Genomic DNA, 20,158 nt, shown 5'->3' with positions numbered 1-20,158 from the left:
ATACTCACAAGGATGGGTTGCAGTCTTGCAACCACCGTATGTGCGTGTGGAAAATTTAGACCGTTCCCGCTCGGTCACCCAGCCTACTACGGAGGCGGGCGGTCGCTCTTCTCCTCTGGTCTTTTCCACTGATGGAACAGGTCCCAATGTGGTGGAGATAGGCACCTCTGAGAGAGGTGATGGATACTTGAATAAGGTTGTGGGGAGGTGCCCAAGGTATAGGTACTAACTGTGTAGAAATATGTATAAAAGGGGTTTCTTACCTCTAATGAAGACTCGCTGAGATGGATAATAGGGAGTCTTTATTACAAAAACGGTTATACTGTTGACAACGCATTTCACGGGGCACAGCCCGCTTCCTCAGGTTATTAAAACAGAAAGCCTTAACTTCTAGCTTAGCCCGCACGGCTAAGCTAGAAGTTAAGGCTTTCTGTTTTAATGACCGGAGGAAGCGGGCTGTGTCCCGTGAAAGTCTTAATTAGGAGGTAACAAACCTCTTTTTATACATATTTGTACACAGTTAGTACCTATACCTTGGGCGCCTCCCCACAACCTTATTCAAATGAGTGAGAAAATGGCTGATGCTGCTGCCTTTTATAAAGGGGGGACTCCAGGAGGGAGTGCAGCTTGATTGGCTGCCATGTGTCTGCTGTATAGGCGGTGGGTCGAACTCGCATAATGTCCGCGCGAATAAGTTCGCATGCGAACTGTTCGGGCATCTCTATAAGTGACAGCAACATAGGAGAAAGGTAATTTATGGCTCATTGTACTCTAGGAAAAATGTACTTCCTATTTGCATGTGTTTTAAATTTTAAGATTTTTGCGACAGTTCCTCTTTAACGACCCTATTTGCATTTCCAGCTGTATGCATGAATTATCTGCTTGCATGTTGGTACGCTGGTATGAGTGGACCAATCCTAAGGAAGGAAACTTGTGTGACACAGCTGTTGTCCTGGGACACAGGAGAGCGATCGGCTCTCATAGGCTGAAGCCTATGAGAGCTGATTGCCGTGATTGGCTGGCTGGGGGGAGGGAGGGATTTAAGAAAAACAATAAATAGTAGAATTTATTTTTTTTAAAAAGGAACATAAATATTTATATAAAAATAAACTCTGAGGGAGCGATTTGACACCACCAACAGAGAGCTCTGTTGGTGGGGAAAAAGGGTGTGTGTGTGTGTGTGTGTGTGTGTGTGTGTGTGTGTGTGTGTGTGAATCACTTGCGTGCTGAGTTGTGCGGCCCTGCAGCCAGCCTTTAAAGCTGCAGTGGCCCAATTGCCTGGTTTTTAGGGGGGTTTAACACTGCGGTCCTCAAGTGGTTAAGGAACAGTGAGAAACAAAGGTATGAACTTGCTGACCATGTGTTTTTTTTTTCTACATAGAACACTATTTAACTTTCATATGATAGTATGTTGTGAAGTGTAGAAGATAATAGGGTGACCACAATGTCCTTTTTGAGTTTTTACATTTGGATTCCAACAACCTGGGCTCGATTCACAAAGCGGTGCTAACCCAGTTAGAGACTTTAGGCATGATAACCATTGCACCACGCTGGTGAAAAGCCAGTTTAGGCGTGATAAGTTTAGGCATGCTAAGTTTAGATAAGTGTAGATAGCGTGCAAAGTGCCGCACGCAAAGCAGTGCCAATAAACTCTATGCGAAGTGCACCAGACTTTGCTAGCGCAAAACTTTTGATCAGCTGTGCACTGCGGTGCTAACGCAGTTGGTGCTTAAACTTATCATGCCTAATCTTATCACACCTAAACTTATCATGCCTAAACTGAGTTTAGGCATGATAAAGGGCTTTTCACCAGCGTGCTAACTGTTAGCACCGCTTTGTGAATCAGGCCCCCGTCACAGATTTTAAATACACCATACTCTTGGACAACATCCTGGTTAGTCATTTTGAGTGTAGCCAATCAAAATAAGAAAGTTTGCAGTTCTCACCACAGCCAAATCCCCATCTCTCTTATAAAATGCAAGGAAAAATGACATGAAACATTTAAAAGTCAGAAAAAAAAGAAAGGAACATGAGAAACACTGAGCTACTCTGTAGATGAGACAAACTCAGTGTCCATCCAAATCAATTGAATATGTTTTAACTCTCTGAATGGTATGTGGACTTTACCTTATTGAATTCTTAAAGAAATAATTACCGTATATACTCGCATATAAGCCGACTCGCATATAAGCTGACCCCCCAACTTTTACCACAGAAACCAGGAAAAAATGATTGACTCGCATATAAGCCGGGTGTAGGAAATTCAGCAATAACCACCATGTGAAACACCTCAGACACCCCTATATAAAACAATTACCCCTACGTGCAATGCAAGAATCACTTCAGTATATAACAGATAACAGCTCACACAAATACTGGGCAGTTGTCCTGCCTACTGTTGCCCTTATACTACATTGGCCAGTTATCTGTAGATAAAAATTGAATGTGTGTGTGGTCCTTTATAGTGATAGGATGTAATATAGTACTGCAAACAGTAAGCAGGTTGCAAGAGGATACTGCTCCACAATGTTATTTGATCCCTAGATTGCCTTGTCTGGGGCTGCTTGTCTACTCAGGCTGCCCTTTTGCTTTGCATGGGACTCTGCACAGCTCTCCTGTACCCCAGCCTGTCTCTCTGCATTTTGAACAGCTGATCACTGTAATGAGCAGTCAGGGGGGAGGAGGGTTGGCGGCATGTGAAATTGAAGCCCCACAGCTCTTTAGGACCTCTAGCATAGTTCATGCAGCCCATAAGCAGGGATTGAAATTTACAACTTGGGGAAAAGAAACTCAGTAGCAGCTTACAAAGGCAGTGTGGATGGGACTGGTATACAGAATATAAACAAGGACTTACGTCACAGCAGCAGCTCACAAAGGCAGTGGGGATCGTAACATAACAGCATGTAAACAACAGATACAGGGATGGTTTGGATCAGCACCCATCAAAGGAGGGAAGTGTGTGCCCAAGCTTGCAGCATTCCACACCACTGGAGTTGTATCTTGTAAGGAAATCCACCAGAAGCAGGCACCTCCAATATAAAGGTTTGTCTCTTTATTGATTACATCAATTAAAAGCAGCGCTTACAACGACAGACCGCTGTTTCGAGCTGGTACGCTCTTTATCAAGTTGTCAAAAGCTGCAATGCGTGTATCCACCAGCCACCACCCAATATATACATTACAGCAGCCTATCAGTGATCAGCGTTTGAATCCTCCAATGGCAGCACCGCTCCAGCATAGAGGACCTGATGGGGAACTGTGTAAAAAACACCTAATCCCACCCCGCAGCTAAAGCCACTCCCACTGTCAAGAAAAAGGAGAGATAAACATACCAAAATTCTCACCAAATCGTCTCAAAAGGTCACCTCATCATCCCTGCACGAACCGCCGTGCTCCAGAGAAACCCCGACTGTGTCACCGCAGCGGAAGAGACCCAAAACTGTATTGCTGTCACCAGCCAATCAACAGTCTCCGTCATCCACCAATCGCTGCATCCGCGTTTAATTGAAATAACCAATCCGCGTACGCCAGAATGGCCGTACGCGGACTGTGTAAACGTCACCACGCTCCCCCAGAGGGCCAATAGGCAATCTGCAAACCGCCTGCCTATCGCTGACACTAAAAGTCAGCATAAGACAAGTCCTCCGAATGGGCCAATGTGAGGCTCGCATACCGCCAGCCAATCCCTGACCAAAGAGGTCAGTACGGCGGCCAATAATACGCGTCATGGGAGACCCACCTCCCAATACGTCATGCGGCTTGACACAAAGGGTACAGCATGCATGAGGGCGATACATAGGTTATGTGGAGGAGGGATCAAAGACCACTCCCCCATTGTAACTAAAACAGCATGGTTGCTACAAAAACCATGCAATGCAACACATAGTCACTCTCCAGCACAGCGGCTCCCACAGGGCATAATACAGGGATACTGATATCCCACTTGACATCTCAATTAACGCTGCCAAATGAGGAATATCCAAACGCTTCACACCAGCTACTGATAAATATAGTTGTGACTAAAAACATAATAAAACATATAACCAAGAAAGAGAAATCAATGCCACTTAGACATTAGCATATTTTGCTCCATTTGGGAACATATCTTTAATAAAGCATCATTTGATGCCATGTTACACATGATTAACACTATTCACCATGAGCTGTCAGCTCTGGATGTGAAGATACTGGATGTTACCAGCCAATTGAGACCTCTACTCCCGGAGGAGGAGCTAAAGAGTTTTACAGAGAATTTAGACAAGAAGTTGGATGTCTACAAAAAATCGATTGAGGAAATCAAGAGATCAAAGTATAATCGAGATGTGTCTGACTACCAAACTGGTTATGTTTATTCCTGGCAAAAGATGGTTCCAGCCAACTCCAGACGACCTAGAGGGAAGCCAAGGGCTCCCAGAGGGGGTAAACCTGGCTCTGGCAACTCTGCTCCCAATTCATCTGATACCGATTTTTTACCGGAGTCGAGGGACTCATCCCCAGGAGGGGGAGGAAACGCAGAGGCGGGGCAAGATACCGGCGCCAGCAACAAAGGGACCGGAAAAAGAGGTCAATCGAATCTCAGCAGCCAAATGACTTTACGTCAGAGAAAGTAGATCCAACTCCTAGTCTTGTAGTGAACATCTCAGGACAACGATTGTCAGCCATTGAAGAGCAACTTTTGAATTATGGTCTTGGCTTCAGTCCTACTAATCAACCTGACTTCTTCCTGTTGGAGCAAGAGCTATTTAGATTCTATAGGAACATTAGATTGAAAGCTTTTTTCAGCACTTTGCCAGTTCCCTCAGATGAGACACAACATCATAAAGATGACAGGCTTACGCTATCCTCTAGTGGACTACGTTCAAGAAGTTCCTTCATGCCTCCAGCTAATGCAATAGTTGATCTTTCTGTTTCTAAGGTGGATGAGGATGTAAGGACTATCGAGCTCAATTCCACACAGGATAAAGTTCTAAGTAACCTGACCAAGAGGGAACTGAGGGTATTGAGAGACCTTGAATCTAGACAAGACATTGTCATCCGCCCCGCTGACAAGGGCGGGGCAGTAGTAGTGCTTGATGCTCAGTACTACAGGAATGAAATCTTAGGGCAGTTGTCACAGGGAGATGTATACAAAAGAGTAGATAGGGATCCAGTGGGAACAATATCATCTAAAATAAAAGCATTGATTGAAACAGCACTTGCTAGTGAAATAATTGATGAGAAGCTTGCTAGATTTTTGGTTAAGGATCATCCGGTTACTCCCGGTTTTTACACACTGCCTAAAATTCACAAGAATTTGGAGTCCCCGCCGGGCCGACCGATTGTGTCCGGCGTGGACTCCATTTTCGTTCCATTGGCACAATACTTGGATAAGGTGCTTCAGCCAATTGTGATAGGTTTGGATTCGTATATTAGGGATATTTCCTGTTTCCTTGATAGACTGAGAGGAGTTGGGGACATAGACAGCGATATTCTTTTGGTCACGCTTGACATCGAGAGCCTCTACACCTCCATCCCACATGATGGGGGTGTGGAGGCTGTAGACTGGTATGTGATGACTCACCTTGATCTCTCTGATGGACAACGGAAATTCCTCCTTGATCTGTTGAGGATCGTATTGCATTACAATTATTTTCGATTTGAGGATAGTTTTTATGTACAACAGAGGGGAACTGCGATGGGGTCGAGCGTGGCCCCGTCCTATGCAAATCTTTTTATGGGTTTGTTTGAGGAGTCATTTGTTTATACGGATGTACTTTTCCGCCAGCACGTGAAGTGCTGGTGGAGGTACATTGACGATATTTTTTGTTTGTGGGCGGGCCACGTTCGACTCTAGATCAATTTCTTTGTTCCCTCTCTGAGCGATGTCCTGCAATACGCCTTACAGCTCATGTCGATACACAGAGGGTTTCCTTTTTGGATACAGTAGTCTATAAGGGGGGATCGGGGTTGAGTACTGATTTATACACTAAAATTACGGATAGGAATTCAGTCCTCCACTATTCTAGTTTCCACCCCACTCAGATAAAAAATTCCATCCCAGGCAGTCAATTTAACCTCCCTGGCGGTAAGCCCGTGCTGAGCACGGGCTATGCCGCCGGGAGGCACCGCTCAGGCCCCGCTGGGCCGATTTGCATAATTTTTTTTTTGCTGCACGCAGCTAGCACTCGGAGGGGCTGGGGGGATGCCGCCGAGCAGCGGCTATCATGTAGCGAGACCTCGTCTCGCTACATGAAAAAAAAAAAAATTAAAAACGTATTTGCTGCCCCCTGGCGGATTTTTACAAACCGCCAGGAGGGTTAAGAGAGTAACCAGAATTGTTCCGGAGGGAACAAACCGGGAAGTCCAGTTAACTAAAATGAAACAGAAATTTAGACAGAGAGGCTACCCTGCCCATACATTCTATGCTTCCAACAGAAAGAGTAGAGCTAGAGACAATGCATTCCGTATGCCTTTCGTTTCCACCTTCAACACATGCAGTACACAGATCACAAATGTGATCCGGAAGCACTGGCACTTGTTGAGGGAGGCCTTCCCAAGGGCCCCAGAGTTCCGGTACCCTCCGTTGTCATCTTTTAAAAAAGCACCCACAATTAGGGATAAATTAGTCCATACTAGGTCCATAACATGGAAACCCAGGGAGGGCAGAAAGGGTACATACAGTACCCTTGTCTTAGCTGCCATTTGTGTAGTTCTATCATCAAAGGAGAGGTCTTCAGACATCCTTCCAAGGGCACACCATTTACTATTAGAGAGCATTATGATTGCAACTCGACGTTTGTAATTTATTTACTTAAATGCCCCTGTGGTCTGTCCTATGTGGGCAAAACCACTAAGGCTCTCAAAGTGAGACTTTCGTCTCACAAGTCAGCCATCAGGAATGGTGATAGAACACAGGTGGTGGCAAGGCATTTTGCTGAAGCTGGGCATAATGTTTCACAGCTAAGGGTCCAGGTTATTGATGGGGTTCCAATTGGATGGGGGGGTGGGCGTGATCGTGACAAAGAACTATCTAGACGAGAAGCCTTTTGGATTAGGAAATTAAGGGTTTTGGGGAATGGAGGCCTTAACCTTGATTATGATTTGTCCTTCTGCATCTAAAATATGCCAATGTCTAAGTGGCATTGATTTCTCTTTCTTGGTTATATGTTTTATTATGTTTTTAGTCACAACTATATTTATCAGTAGCTGGTGTTAAGCGTTTGGATATTCATTTGGCAGCGTTAATTGAGATGTCAAGTGGGATATCCGTATCCCTGTATTATGCCCTGTGGGAGCCGCTGTGCTGGAGAGTGACTGTGTTGCATTGCATGGTTGCTGTAGCAACCATGCTGTTTTAGTTACAATGGGGGAGTGGTCTTTGATCCCTCCTCCACATAACCTATGTATCGCCCTCATGCATGCTGTACCCTTTGTGTCAAGCCGCATGACGTATTGGGAGGTGGGTCTCCCATGACGCGTATTATTGGCCGCCGTACTGACCTCTTTGTTCAGGGATTGGCTGGTGGTATGCGAGCCTCACATTGGCCCGTTCGGAGGACTTGTCTTATGCTGACTTTTAGTGTCAGCGATAGGCAGGCAGTGTGCAGATTGCCTATTGGCCCTCTGGGGGAGCGTGGTGACGTTTACACAGTCCGCGTACGGCCATTCTGGCGTACGCGGATTGGTTATTTCAATTCAACGCGGATGCAGCGATTGGTGGATGACGGAGACTGTTGATTGGCTGGTGACAGCAATACAGTTTTGGGTCTCTTCCGCTGCGGCGACACAGTCGGGGTTTCTCTGGAGCACGGCGGTTCGTGCAGGGATGATGAGGTGACCTTTTGAGACGATTTGGTGAGAATTTTGATATGTTTATTTCTCCTTTTTCTTGACAGTGGGAGTGGCTTTAGCTGAGGGGTGGGATTAGGTGTTTTTTTACACAGTTCCCCATCAGGTCCTCTATGCTGGAGCGGTGCTGCCATTGGAGGATTCAAACGCTGACCACTGATAGGCTGCTGTAATGTATATATTGGGTGGTGGCTGGTGGATACACGTATTGCAGCTTTTGACAACTTGATAAAGAGCGTATCAGCTCGAAACAGCGGTCTGTCGTTGTAAGCGCTGCTTTTAATTGATGTAATCAATAAAGAGACAAACCTTTATATTGGAGGTGCCTGCTTCTGGTGGATTTCCTTACAGCATGTAAACAAGGATTTAAATCACATCCTCCTCCTCCTCTCTCCACACACTTCACACACACACCGATCCTTCCTCCATCTTACAGGGAGTGCCCGAATCACTAGAAATGTCCAGCCTACTATTGCCCTGCACTCACAGGACAGGGGTCCTGCCTACTTCATTTGCCCAGCCAATGGACATTAATACAGGACACACGTGGGACTTCCTTATAGCGTGCAGTAACATGATTGGAGAAGAGCAGGTGAATTAAATGGAGGAGAGCTCATTCTGCACTCTCTCCTCTGGCTGGATCACAACACATTCTGGCCACCCACGTGCAGGGAAGCCTGATCATCTCTGGAGGTGGCGGCATCAGCTCGATAAGGCCTCAGCTGGCATCACCACAGAAAGTGAAGGAGTTAATTGTCCCACCGTGCGCTTTCCAGCCCAAGGCATGTGTGACATGACGTAAGCATCCTGCAGACGCCGGCATTAGCTCCGATCCTGAACGAAGCCTGTATCACCGCTACACTCCTCTCTGGTCACTCGGGGGCATAGTACAAGGTGAAACTGGACACACAAACAGCCATACTAAGTTGGTGACTCACATATAAGCCAAGGGGGGGGGGGGGGGACTTTTGAGCACATTTTTTAGAGTAAAAAATTTGGCTTATACGCAAGTATATACTGTAGTAGATTCTATGTGTAATATTGTGATGAAATATCTGTTATATTATTAGCATCATTATCGAGTTGACTAGCTGGCTGTATTTACAATTTTGTTAACTATGTTTTGCTTAATTTCAAGGGTCATAAAGGTCTGGAAGGTCCAAAAGGAGAAATTGGAGCAGCGGGAACAAAGGTAAGTGAGACAACTTAATACATATTCTAATGCATTTATTTAGTATATATATATATATATATATATATATATATATATATATATATATATATATATATATATATATATATATATATATATGCACCATTACAACTGAAAATAGTCAAAGAGTGGTCTGGGTAGATTATCTTTTACATCTTTAGAATAATAAACTAGCGCGACTTAATGACATCGCCGTGCACACTGCATGTGCTAGTGGCAGCGTAGCGTGCATAACTAAGCAATGGTTGATGCTTACAAAAGCCACGCGGTAGTGATGCATCGCTACCGTGATACTTCACTGGCATGGCAGCTACTGTGTTAATTAACAGTTAATTAACAATGCCGGGCCGCCACTGGAGGATAGTGGAGGAAAGCGGGGCTTACACACATGCTTCCTTCCCTCCACCGCTCACTCTGCCAGCGATACTCAGACCAGTGACATGGACGGTGTCACATGGTCCTGCGTTGGGCTGACTTTGTGCAGCAGATATTTGGCCAATTTGCTCTTTCACTGGTGCCATAGGAACAGGCACAACAGCGCTGGCAGGCCTGAAAACGCTCCCCACCCCTACCTCCACACGAGTTGTCCTTAGCAACAGCAAGGCTACACCAAGGAAGTGACATAGTTGATGACTGGCTGTGTGTATCTGCACACCTCCTGAGACAGCCCCACATTGTGCATGCTAATAGGGGGGCAGCACAAAATGCATATAGAGCATCAGGCAACTGGACACACATACCTGCCTCATGGATGGACATTTACAGGGCGTTGGCTGGTGACACCTCATGGTCGGGAACAAACTGCAGACCCACAGGTATTTAACCTGGAGCCTCAATAGAGCAATTCAGCTCTGACTGGGCCTGTTGCTGCTGGGAGTTTTGGTGAGGAGATGTTCTAAATATTATTTATATTTCATGCATTGTACACTGTGTTTGTAAGATCTCGACGCTTATGGTGGCAGAATGCCGAGAACCACGCTGAGGCTCAAGTCTCTTGGTTTTAGCGAAGCTCTGATGTCAGTGGAGCGCATGACGCTCAGTTCCCATTGGCTAACCGGTGGACGCATCCTCAGTACGCGCTCCACCGCTATAAAGAGTTATGGCGTGTATGCACGGCGTGTCAGCTCACTTGCTGACAAGCCGCTGGATGATTGGTTACTTTTGGATTCCTTTTAGTTGATTGGTTAGTCTTCGTATAAATGTTAGGTGAGCGCCCTCTGTCATCGCCCGTGAGAGCCTCTGCTGGGCTTGTTGCTGAGACTGTGCTCACAACTGTTGATCTTGTGCCGACTTTGTCTGTATCTTGACCAAGCTTATTTTCAGATTGATCTCCTGTTGCCGACTCCTGTTTTTTCCTGACCACGCTGTCTATTGGATTACCTGTTGCTGACTCTGCCTTGTCCCTGGAATTCCCTGATTTCTGTCTGGATCGTCCTCTGCTTGTTTAACCACTTAATGACAACCAGACTTATAAAAACGTCCTGCTAGAGCCTCTTAATGGCTCCAGGGCATTTTTATAAGTCAAGCAGTGCTGCTGCCGCTGTGCGTTCCCGTGCACATGAGATTAGTGAGAAAAAAAAAAAACACCATAGAAAAAATACACCTTTATTTCCAAATAATATATTGTCACCATACTATGTACTAAGGGCATAATTAAATTGTTGTGATAACCATGACAAATAGGCAGATAAAAGGTGTGGGTTTTATGTACAGTAGTAGTGTTTATATTAAAACTATAGGGGATGAAATTGGAAAAATAGTATATTTTTTCAATTTTTCCTTGTTTTTCCCTTTAAAATGCATAGAAAATAAAGTAATTACTGAAAACAAATATCGACCCCAAAAAGCCTAATTGGTGGTGAAATAAACAAGATATAGATCCTTTCATTGTGATTAGTAGTGATTAAGCTATTGGCAAATGAAAGGGATGAGCACTGAAAGGTGAAAATCGCTCTTGTCCGTTAGGGTAAAATCCGCTTTGGGGTAAAGTGGTTTATGGACTATTCTTATGAACTCTGCCTGGACTGAATCGGATTGTACTGACCACGTCTTCTGGAAAGTGTGCATCTATCACCATCCTGCTATTCCCTGGCTATCGTCTGGACTGCCTCCAAACACCAGGCCTCAGGTGACTATATCTGAGTTACACTGCATATTATTCTTACCCTTGTTTGGTGAATACTATCTGTCAATCTGTATGCTACATCTGCCTGTAGGGTATTATAGAATTGTATTAGGTAGGAGTTTATGCAGGTGTTATGGGCTGGGCTATGGGTCAGTCACATGAGCATATAGCCTGACCTATAGTCATTGACCGGGTAAGCCTGACAGTATCATGGGCCATATCTCCCCATTCTAAAAGATGAAAAAACGGGGATCTCTACCATGGAGGAATTACAAAATCAAATACTGCTTCTCACAGGGGCTGTTAATGCCCTCACGGAACAAGTATCTGCTCAACAGGTACAACTAACTCAATTGGCCAGTGCCACACCACATGCTCAATTACCTGCTCCTGCTATGACTCTTCCTGTTTCTCCACTTAGAACACCTATGAATCCAAAAATGCCTATTCTGGAGAAATTTTCTGGCGACAGATCTCAATTCAGTAATTTCATAAATAACTGTCATATTTCAACGTTCATTCTCAATCCTCTGGTTCTGATCCTCAAAGAGTGTCTTTTGTTATCTCCCTGTTGCAATGGGATCCACAGTCTTGGGCCTATGGCCTGAACATGAAGCTCTGGCCTCAGTGGTTAACTTGTTTAAAGCCATGGCTTTCTTGTACTCTGATCCTGATGTTACCTCTACTGCAGTACAGAAATTAAGAAACTTGCGACAAGGTCGTCACACTGTTGAAGAATATGCTACAGAATTCAGGCGATGGGCTGTCTCAACTGCTTGGAATGATTCCGCTCTCATGGACCAATTTCTGTTTGGATTTTCTGATATTGTTAATGATATCCTTGTCCATCATCCTGTGCCTTCCTCTCTTGAAGAAGCTATTACTCTGGCAATCAGGGTTGACAGGTGATTCAAACAACGTCGCCAGGGATGATCTCACATATCTCTTTCTGCAACCACTTCTTCCAGTAATAATAATAATAATAATAATAATGTTACAACTACTACTGAGGAACCTATGCAATTAGAAGTTTCTGAACTCTCCTTGGCAGAGAGAAATCTGAGAAAAATTGAAAAGTTATGTTTCTATTGTGGAGAGCCTGGACATGTAGTTCAATCTTGCCGCCCCCCCCCCCCCCCCAAAAAAAAAAGGAAAACTCCAATGCTTAGCTGGAGTGAAGTGGAGAGAATCCAGTTAAGCAGTCAAAATTTCTCTCCAGAGAATAATCTCATCATGTTACCTGTTGCCATTATTTAAGATGAAATGGTGTATAATTGCCAGGGCTTAATCGATTGTGGGGCTGTAGGCAAATTCATGGACATTTTCTTAGTGGAAACGTTATCGGTACGCATCACTACAGTTGATGATACCGTGTTACAAGACCAAAGATTAAGATTATCAAATAAAGTTACCTTGCAGGTAGGGGCTCTCCATTTTGAAGTCATGAAGTTCTATTGTTTGAAATTACCTTCTTATCCAATCATTCTTGGGTTATCATGGTTAAGAAAACATAACCCAGTGTTTGATTGGCAATATGGTCAGCTGATCAGCTGTTCTACTCAGTGTAACAATGAATGTTTACAAAAAGTGGTGTTATCTTGTACAAAACTCATTGAACAAACATTTCCTCATGTGTATCAGGAATTTGCTCATGTGTTTGCTCCAAAAGCAGCTGATGTGTTACCTCCTCATAGACCATATAAGTGTGCTATTGAGTTTATCTCTGTTAGTATGCCTCCTCGTGGTCGGCTGTACAATCTGACTAGACCAGAGGAGCAGGTCATGAGGGAGTATATCCAGGAAAACGTTCAGAAGGGGTTCATCAGAACCTCTTCCTCAACAGCTGGTGCAGGATTCTTTTTTGGGGAGAAAAAAGATGGTGGTTTAAGACCCTGTATTGATTATAGAGGGTTAAACAAGGTTACTGTAAAAAAATTGTTACCCTTTACCCTTGATTGATGATCTGTTCTCTCAGGTTGTAGGGGCTAAGATATTCTCTAAATTAGATCTCAGAGGTGTCTTTAACTTTATTTGTATCAGAGAAAATTATGAATGGAAAACAGCCTTTAATACTAAAGATGGTCATTATGAATATCTGGTTATGCCCTTAGGGTTATGTAACACTCCTGCAGTTTTTCAACATTTTGTTAATGGTGTATTTCGTGACTTCCTGGGTAAATTTATGGTGGTGTATTTAGATGATATCTTGATATATTCTTCCTTCTTATCTGAACACCATGACCATGTAAGAAAAGTGTTAATTAAATTTAGAGAAAATCGATTGTACGCTAAGCTGTAGAAATGCATTTTTTTAGATCAATCAAGTCGCATTTTTGGGGTATGTAATCTCTGATACACTTGACCATGGATCAGGAGAAGGTCAAAGCTGTATTAGAGTGGCCTCAGTTAAACAGCCTTAGAGCCCTGCAACGTTTTTTGGGATTTGCCAATTTTTATAGGAAATTTATCAGTAATTTCTCTGGCAAAGTTGCTCCTCTCACTGATCTTAAAAAAAAAAAAAAGGGACTGACCCATCTAATTGGAGTCCTAAGGCTGTTGCGGATTTTGAGAAATTAAAAACAAGCCTTCTGTTCAGCCAGACATTAAAAAATTTAAAATATTTGGTTCACCCAGACATTAAAAAATCGTTTATTGTCGCATCTGAGGTGGGAGTTGGTGCTGTTTTTCCTCAGTTTTCTGGAAGTCCTGAACACCTACACCCATGTGCGTTTTTCTCTCGGAAATTCTCTCCTGCTAAGAGAAATTATGATATTGGTAACGGAGAGCTATTAGTTATCTAATTAGCTCTAGAAGAATGGAGGCATTTGTTGGAAGGTGCAGAAAATCCTGTGACAATTTACACTGATCATAAACATCTTGAGTACATTGAGAATGCCAAGCCCGTCGGACATTATTTTTCTCTAGGTTTAAACTTTGAATTACTTATAAACCTGGTTCAAAAAACATCAAGGCTGATGCCTTGTTAAGATGTTTTCTGAAAGAAAATAATGATATGGATTCTGTATCCATAATTCCTAAGAAGTGTATCATTTCTGTTTGTAAATCTTTCCAACCAGTTGCTCAAAGCTCAAGACCAGGCACCAAAAGATAACCCCCCTGGGAAAATGTTTATTCCTGATGAATTACAAGAAAAGGCTTTTGAACAATTTCATGCAGACAAGTCTGTAGGTCATAATGGGGTTTAAAAAAACATTGAGCTTCTCAGGAGGGATGTTTGGTGGCCCTCTCTTAGTAAAGATGTGAAAACTTTTGTGAAATCATGTTCTGTTTGTGCTCAAAGTAAGGTGACACGTTCTGCACCTCAGGGTACTTTGTTACCTTTGCCCATTCCTGAAAAACCTTGGTCTCATGTATCCATGTATTTTGTGGTTGATCTCCTCTTTCCCAAGGTAAAACTGTAATTTGGGTAGTAGACAGATTTAGTAAGATGTCACATTTTGTACCTCTTCCTAAACAGCCTTCAGCCAAAGAATTAGCCCAGATTTTTGTTGAAAATATTTTCAAAATCCATGGGTTCCTGAAAACATTTATTCAGATTGAGGGGTGCAATTTGTTTCCAAGTTCTGGTGTGCTTTTTGTGATAAAATGGGAGTCTCTTTGTCATTTTTTTTCTGGCTTTCATCCTGAGTCTAATGGGCAAACTGAGAGAATGAACCAGTCATTGGAACAATATGTGATGACCCGGCTTAGCCCGGGTATGTATTTGGCTGGTGTTGGCTCCGCCCACTTTTTCTAACCCTAACACACAAACACTCAATGACCAAGTTTGTGAGCTTTGGCATCAATAATTTGTATATTCCCATAGAAATTAAACAAATCAGATTGGCTGTTTGAGACTCTGCCCCTCTCCAACATTTGAAGCCCAGTCACCCAATGACCACCTGTAGCAGGTTTGAGGCATCTGCTATTAACAGTGTAAAAATGGCAACAATTTAAATATTCCCCTTGAAAATCAACAGGTGAATTTTGATTGGCTATTATAGGCTCCACCCGGAATATTAATCTCAGTCACCCAGTAACCATCTGGGCAAAGTTTGAGAGCCCTGCTATTAACAGTGTAAGAAGGCTTGTAGTTTATATTTTCACAGTGAAATTTTGTTTTTGGCTCTGTCCACTTTTTGTAGCCTGGACACACAGTCACTCACTGACCAAGTTTGTGAGCTTTTGGGTCCTTGGCATCAAAAACAAATCTAATTGGCTGTTTGTGGCTCTGCCCCCTTTCTTAATTTAAACCCCAGTGACCCAATGACCAACTGTACCAGGTTTGAGGCTTGTGCCATTCCCATTGCAAGAATGGCAGCAATTGTAATATTCCCCTTGAAATCAACAGGTGAATATTGATTGGCTTTTTAGGCTCCACTTTTCTGAATATTAATCCCATTCACCCAGTAACCAACTGTGCAAAGTTTGAGAACCCTGCCATTAACAGTGAAGAAGGTTGCAGTTTACATTTTCCCAGGGAAACCTGTCTTTGACTCCGTCCAGTTTTTGTAACCTTGACACACAGTCAATGACCAAGTTTGTGAGCTTTCGGGTTCCTGGCTTTAAAATTGTGTGAATGAAAGCAGTTTATCCAGCAAAGAAATCTGATTGGCTTTTTGTGGCTCCACCCCTTTAGTGAATGTGAACCCCAGTCACAACCACCAGTAACGCCGCGGTGGATTGCTCAGGCCCTGGTGGGCCGATTTGCATAATTTTGTTTTAAAACATGCAGCTAGCACTTTTCTAGCTGTGTGTTTTCCCGATCGCCGCCGATCCGCCGCTACCCGCTGCAAAAGAGCCCCCCCCCCGCACAGACCCCTTGCGCAGCCTGGCCAATCACCGCCAGGCTGCGCTATGGGGTGGATTGGGACTCCCCCTGAGATCATGACGTTGATGACGTCAGTCCAATCATCGACATGGCGACGGGGGAAGCCCTACGGGATTTCCTGATGGGTATTAATGCCGGCGGCGATCGGAAGGGTGGGAGGGAGAGAGCAGAGAATCATGTAGCTAGCGCTAGGGTAGCTACATGAAAAAAAAAATTAGGACAAAAAAAACCCTCCCGCGGCCGTGCGCCGCGCATAATCAAAACGCCAGGGAGGTTGATCATTGATTGTAGCAGGTTTGAGGCCTCTGCCATTAATAGTGTAATGCTACATACACACTTGAAAGATAAATGAAAGATATCAGACCAATTTTACCCCCTTCCATGTAGTATGAGAGCCACACCTACACAGTCTATTCTATTGTGCTGAACTCCCCATCAGATAAACATCTCTGCAAGATGCTGGACACAAAGATGCCCGTACACATTCAAAAGATCATTATCTGCAAAAGATCTGTTCCTGCAAAAGATCCATTCTTGCAAAATGCATTAATAGTGTATGATGTCTGCAGATCCTCATACACACCTTGTTTAACAGACATTTATCTGCAGATCATCTGCAAAATCAGATCCACCAGGATGGATTTTCAGATCTGCAGATGATTGTCAGATATGCAGATGAAGTCTGTTAAACAAGGTGTGTATGAGGATCTGCAGATATCATAGACTATGCATGCATTTTGCAGGGATGGATCTTTTGCAGGAACAGATCTTTTGCAGATAATGATCTTTTGAATGTGTAAGGGCATCTTTGTGTAGAGCATCCTGCAAAGATTTTTATCTGATGGGGAGTTCAGCTCAATAGAATAGACTGTGTAAGTGTGGCTCTCATACTTCATTGAAGGGGGTAAAATTGGTCTGATATCTTTCATTTATCTTTCAAGTGTGTACACACCATAAGAATGGCAGCAGTTGCAATATTCCCCTTGAAAATCAATAGGTGAATTTTGATTGGCTGCTGTAGGCTCCACCTACTTTTCTGATTATTATTCCCAGTCACCCAGTGACCAACTGTGTCAAGTTTGAGAACCCTGCCATTAACATTGTGAGAAAGGCTGCAGTTTATATTTTCCCATGTAAAAAAAGTTAGTTGTTTTTGGCTCCGCTCACTGTTTCTAACCTTGACATACAGTCATTAAATTACCAAGTTTATGAGCTTTGGGGTCCTTCGCATCAATAAGTTGCATTTTTTCCATTGAAATTAAACAAATCTTACTGGCTGTTTGTAGCCCGGCCCCTTTTCAGAATTTAAAGAGAATCTGTACTCTAAAATTCTTACAATAAAAAGCATACCATTCTATTCATTATGTTCTCCTGGGCCCCTCTGTGCTGTTTCTGTCTCTCCCTGCTGCAATCCTGGCTTGTAATTGCCATTTTTATCCAGTGTTTACAAACAAAAGACATAGCAAGTGATAGGCTCAGTGTGTTAGTCATACAGAGTGTGCAGGGGGCCTGGAGAGGGTGTGTATAGCTTCAATCCAACCACAAGCAGCACAGCACATTCCAGCCTGACTGCCTCAGCCCGACAGAGCCGACAGAGGAGAGAAGATTAGATCATATAACAGAGATAATACAGCCACTGGGCAATTAGGAAAGGCTGCAGTTAGACAGAGCACATTAGAACAGGTATTGGAACTTATAGGATAGAAGAAATAAGGATGAAAATTCCCAGTGACTGACTGTACCAGATTTCAGGCATCTGCCATTAAGAGTATGAGAATGGCAACAATGTAAATATTCCCCTTGAAAATCAATAGGTGAATTTTAATTTGCTGTTGTAGGCTCCACCTACTTTCCTGAATATGAATCCCATTAATCCAGTGACCAACTGTGTGAAGTTTGAGAACCCTTCCAATAACAGAATGACTGAAATCAATCTAACAAATCTGATTGGCTGTTTGTGGCTTCACCCCCTTTAGTGAATTTGGACCCCAGTCACCCAATGACTGACTGTAGCAAGTTTGGAGCCTCTGCCATAAACAGTGTAAGAATGGCAGCAGTTTAAATAGTCCCCTTGAAAATCAATAGGTGAGTTTTAATTGGCTGCTGTAGGCTCCACCCACTTTCCTGAATCTTCATCTCATTCACCCAGTGACCAAGTGTGGCAAGTTTGAGAACCCTGTAATTAACAGTCTAAGAATGGCTGCAGTTTACATTTTCCCATTTAAAAGGAATGGCTGAAATTTGATTGGCTGTTTTATGCTCCACCCACTTTTCCTGAATTTGTAACCCCAGCCACCAAGTGACCAACTGTGCCAAGTGTGGGGACTCTGGCTTCATTACTGTGAGAATGGCAGCCTTTTACATTTTTTCCATTGACATGAATGGGTGAAATCTGATTGGCTGTTTGTAGCTCCGCCCAGGTGTGCAGGGGGACGCGAGACCCCCAGAACATATCATCCCAGGTAGTAAGGGATCTGTATACCAAGTTTCGTTGAAATCGGTCAAGGTGTTTTCGAGTTATCGCGGCACACACATACATACGATTTTATATATATAGATTGTCAAGAAGATTGTGTTCAGTTTTTGCCATTTGCTGAATTTGCTATGAACAATCAGGTTAATAGTTCTACCAAGATGTCTCCTTTCCAGATTATTTATGGTTTCAACCCCAAGTTCAATGCACTTTCTGGTATTTCCAATCTTCCTGAGTTAGTGGAATGGTCCTCAAGGTGTAACCAAATTTGGAAACAAGTACAGAATAATATCAGGAATGCTGTAAAGACCCAGAAATTGTTCTATGACATGCACAGAACTGTTGAACATTAATTTGTACCTGGAGATTTAGTTTGGGTTCCTGCAAAACAGGTTCATGCTAATTTAGCTATAAGAAAATTTGATGAAAAGAACCTTGGGAAACCCAGGTTGGAGTGTCCAGAGTCCACTCCTAAGGGAGGGGGTACTGTACGATCTCACCGCTCATGGCCGCAGAACTCCGAGAACCACGCTGAGGTGCAAGCCTCTGGGTCTCAGAGGAGCTCTGATGTCAGTGGAGCGCATAACGCTCAGTTCCCATTGGCTAAGCGGCGGACGCGTCCTCAGTATGCACTCTGCCGCTGTAAACAGTGACAGCGTGTATGCACGGCGTGTCAGCTAACACCGCTGGATGATTGGTTATTTTTGGAAAGTGTGTATCTATCACCAGCCTACTATTCCCTGGCTATCATCTGGACTGCCTCCAAACACAAGGCCTCAGGTGACTATATCGGAGTTACACTGCATATTATTTTTACCCTTGTTTGGTGAATACTATCTGTCAATCTGTATGCTACATCTGCCTGCAGGGTATTGTAGAATTGTATTAGGTAGGAGTTTATGCAGATGTTACAGGCTGGGCTATGGGTCAGTCACATGAGCATATAGCCTGACCTATAGTCATTGACCAGGCAAGCCTGACAGCGTTCACTTTCTGACGAAGCCCTTTCGGTGTGAAACATGTTGAAGTTTGTGTCCGTGTAAATATCTGCACCCTATATGTTATTCTCACAGTTTAGTTACAGCAACTGAGCTTAGTCAGCAGAATATAGTGCCCGAGTGACAGGTATTACCATATATAAAAAGACATTAATGCAGCTGGTTAGGCAGGTCTGACCAAGGTCAAACCTGCCTAACCAGCTGCATTAATGTCTTTTTAGTCCCACACGTGTGTGAGTTAGCTACACCCCTCCCTGACTGCAGACCTACAGGAAGATGGTGGATCAGCAAGGACCTGAACACATGTGTGGGTTACCAGTATCTTCTATATGACTGATACAGACAGGACTTGACAAACAAACATATCTATTGCTAATTAAGTATATGTTTATTTTAAGTACTATACAGAGCTGTCCTTAGGATCTCACTTTACAAGTTGGTTTATTATGTCAAAGGAAAATGTAATGCTTTAGCGAAGTATGAGCAGCAAACAGGGCTGCTTGGCAGATGCAAATCATGCAAAACTCTCTGCCCACTCCACTCCACTCCAAAGGAAATAAATACGTCAGCCTTCATGTTAGTTGTCCTTTGAAAAGGGTGCAGTATTAACATCAATGCAAATCTTTTCTCTATTGGCCCCAGGTGTATAAAAAGGGTGCTGCCTTGATATAAAACAATTATATTGATTGTA

At 43.5% G+C, this 20,158-nt stretch overlaps 1 protein-coding gene across 1 annotated transcript in view; it reads left to right on the top strand.

Moving 5' to 3' along the window:
- COL5A2 (collagen type V alpha 2 chain) overlaps window positions 1–20,158 on the top strand; it is a 1,703,177-nt gene that overhangs the window by 669,030 nt on the left and 1,013,989 nt on the right. Inside the window, exon 12 of the mRNA XM_068247348.1 lies at window positions 8,966–9,019. Coding sequence (XP_068103449.1) covers window positions 8,966–9,019 — 54 coding nt within the window. The remainder of the gene's footprint in view (window positions 1–8,965; window positions 9,020–20,158) is intronic.

Source organism: Hyperolius riggenbachi, chromosome 7 (genome assembly GCF_040937935.1).
Source record: "Hyperolius riggenbachi isolate aHypRig1 chromosome 7, aHypRig1.pri, whole genome shotgun sequence".
Taxonomy (NCBI): Eukaryota; Metazoa; Chordata; class Amphibia; order Anura; family Hyperoliidae; genus Hyperolius; species Hyperolius riggenbachi.
The sequence above is the reverse complement of the archived record's forward strand: the minus strand, read 5'-3'. Positions and strand labels throughout refer to the sequence as shown.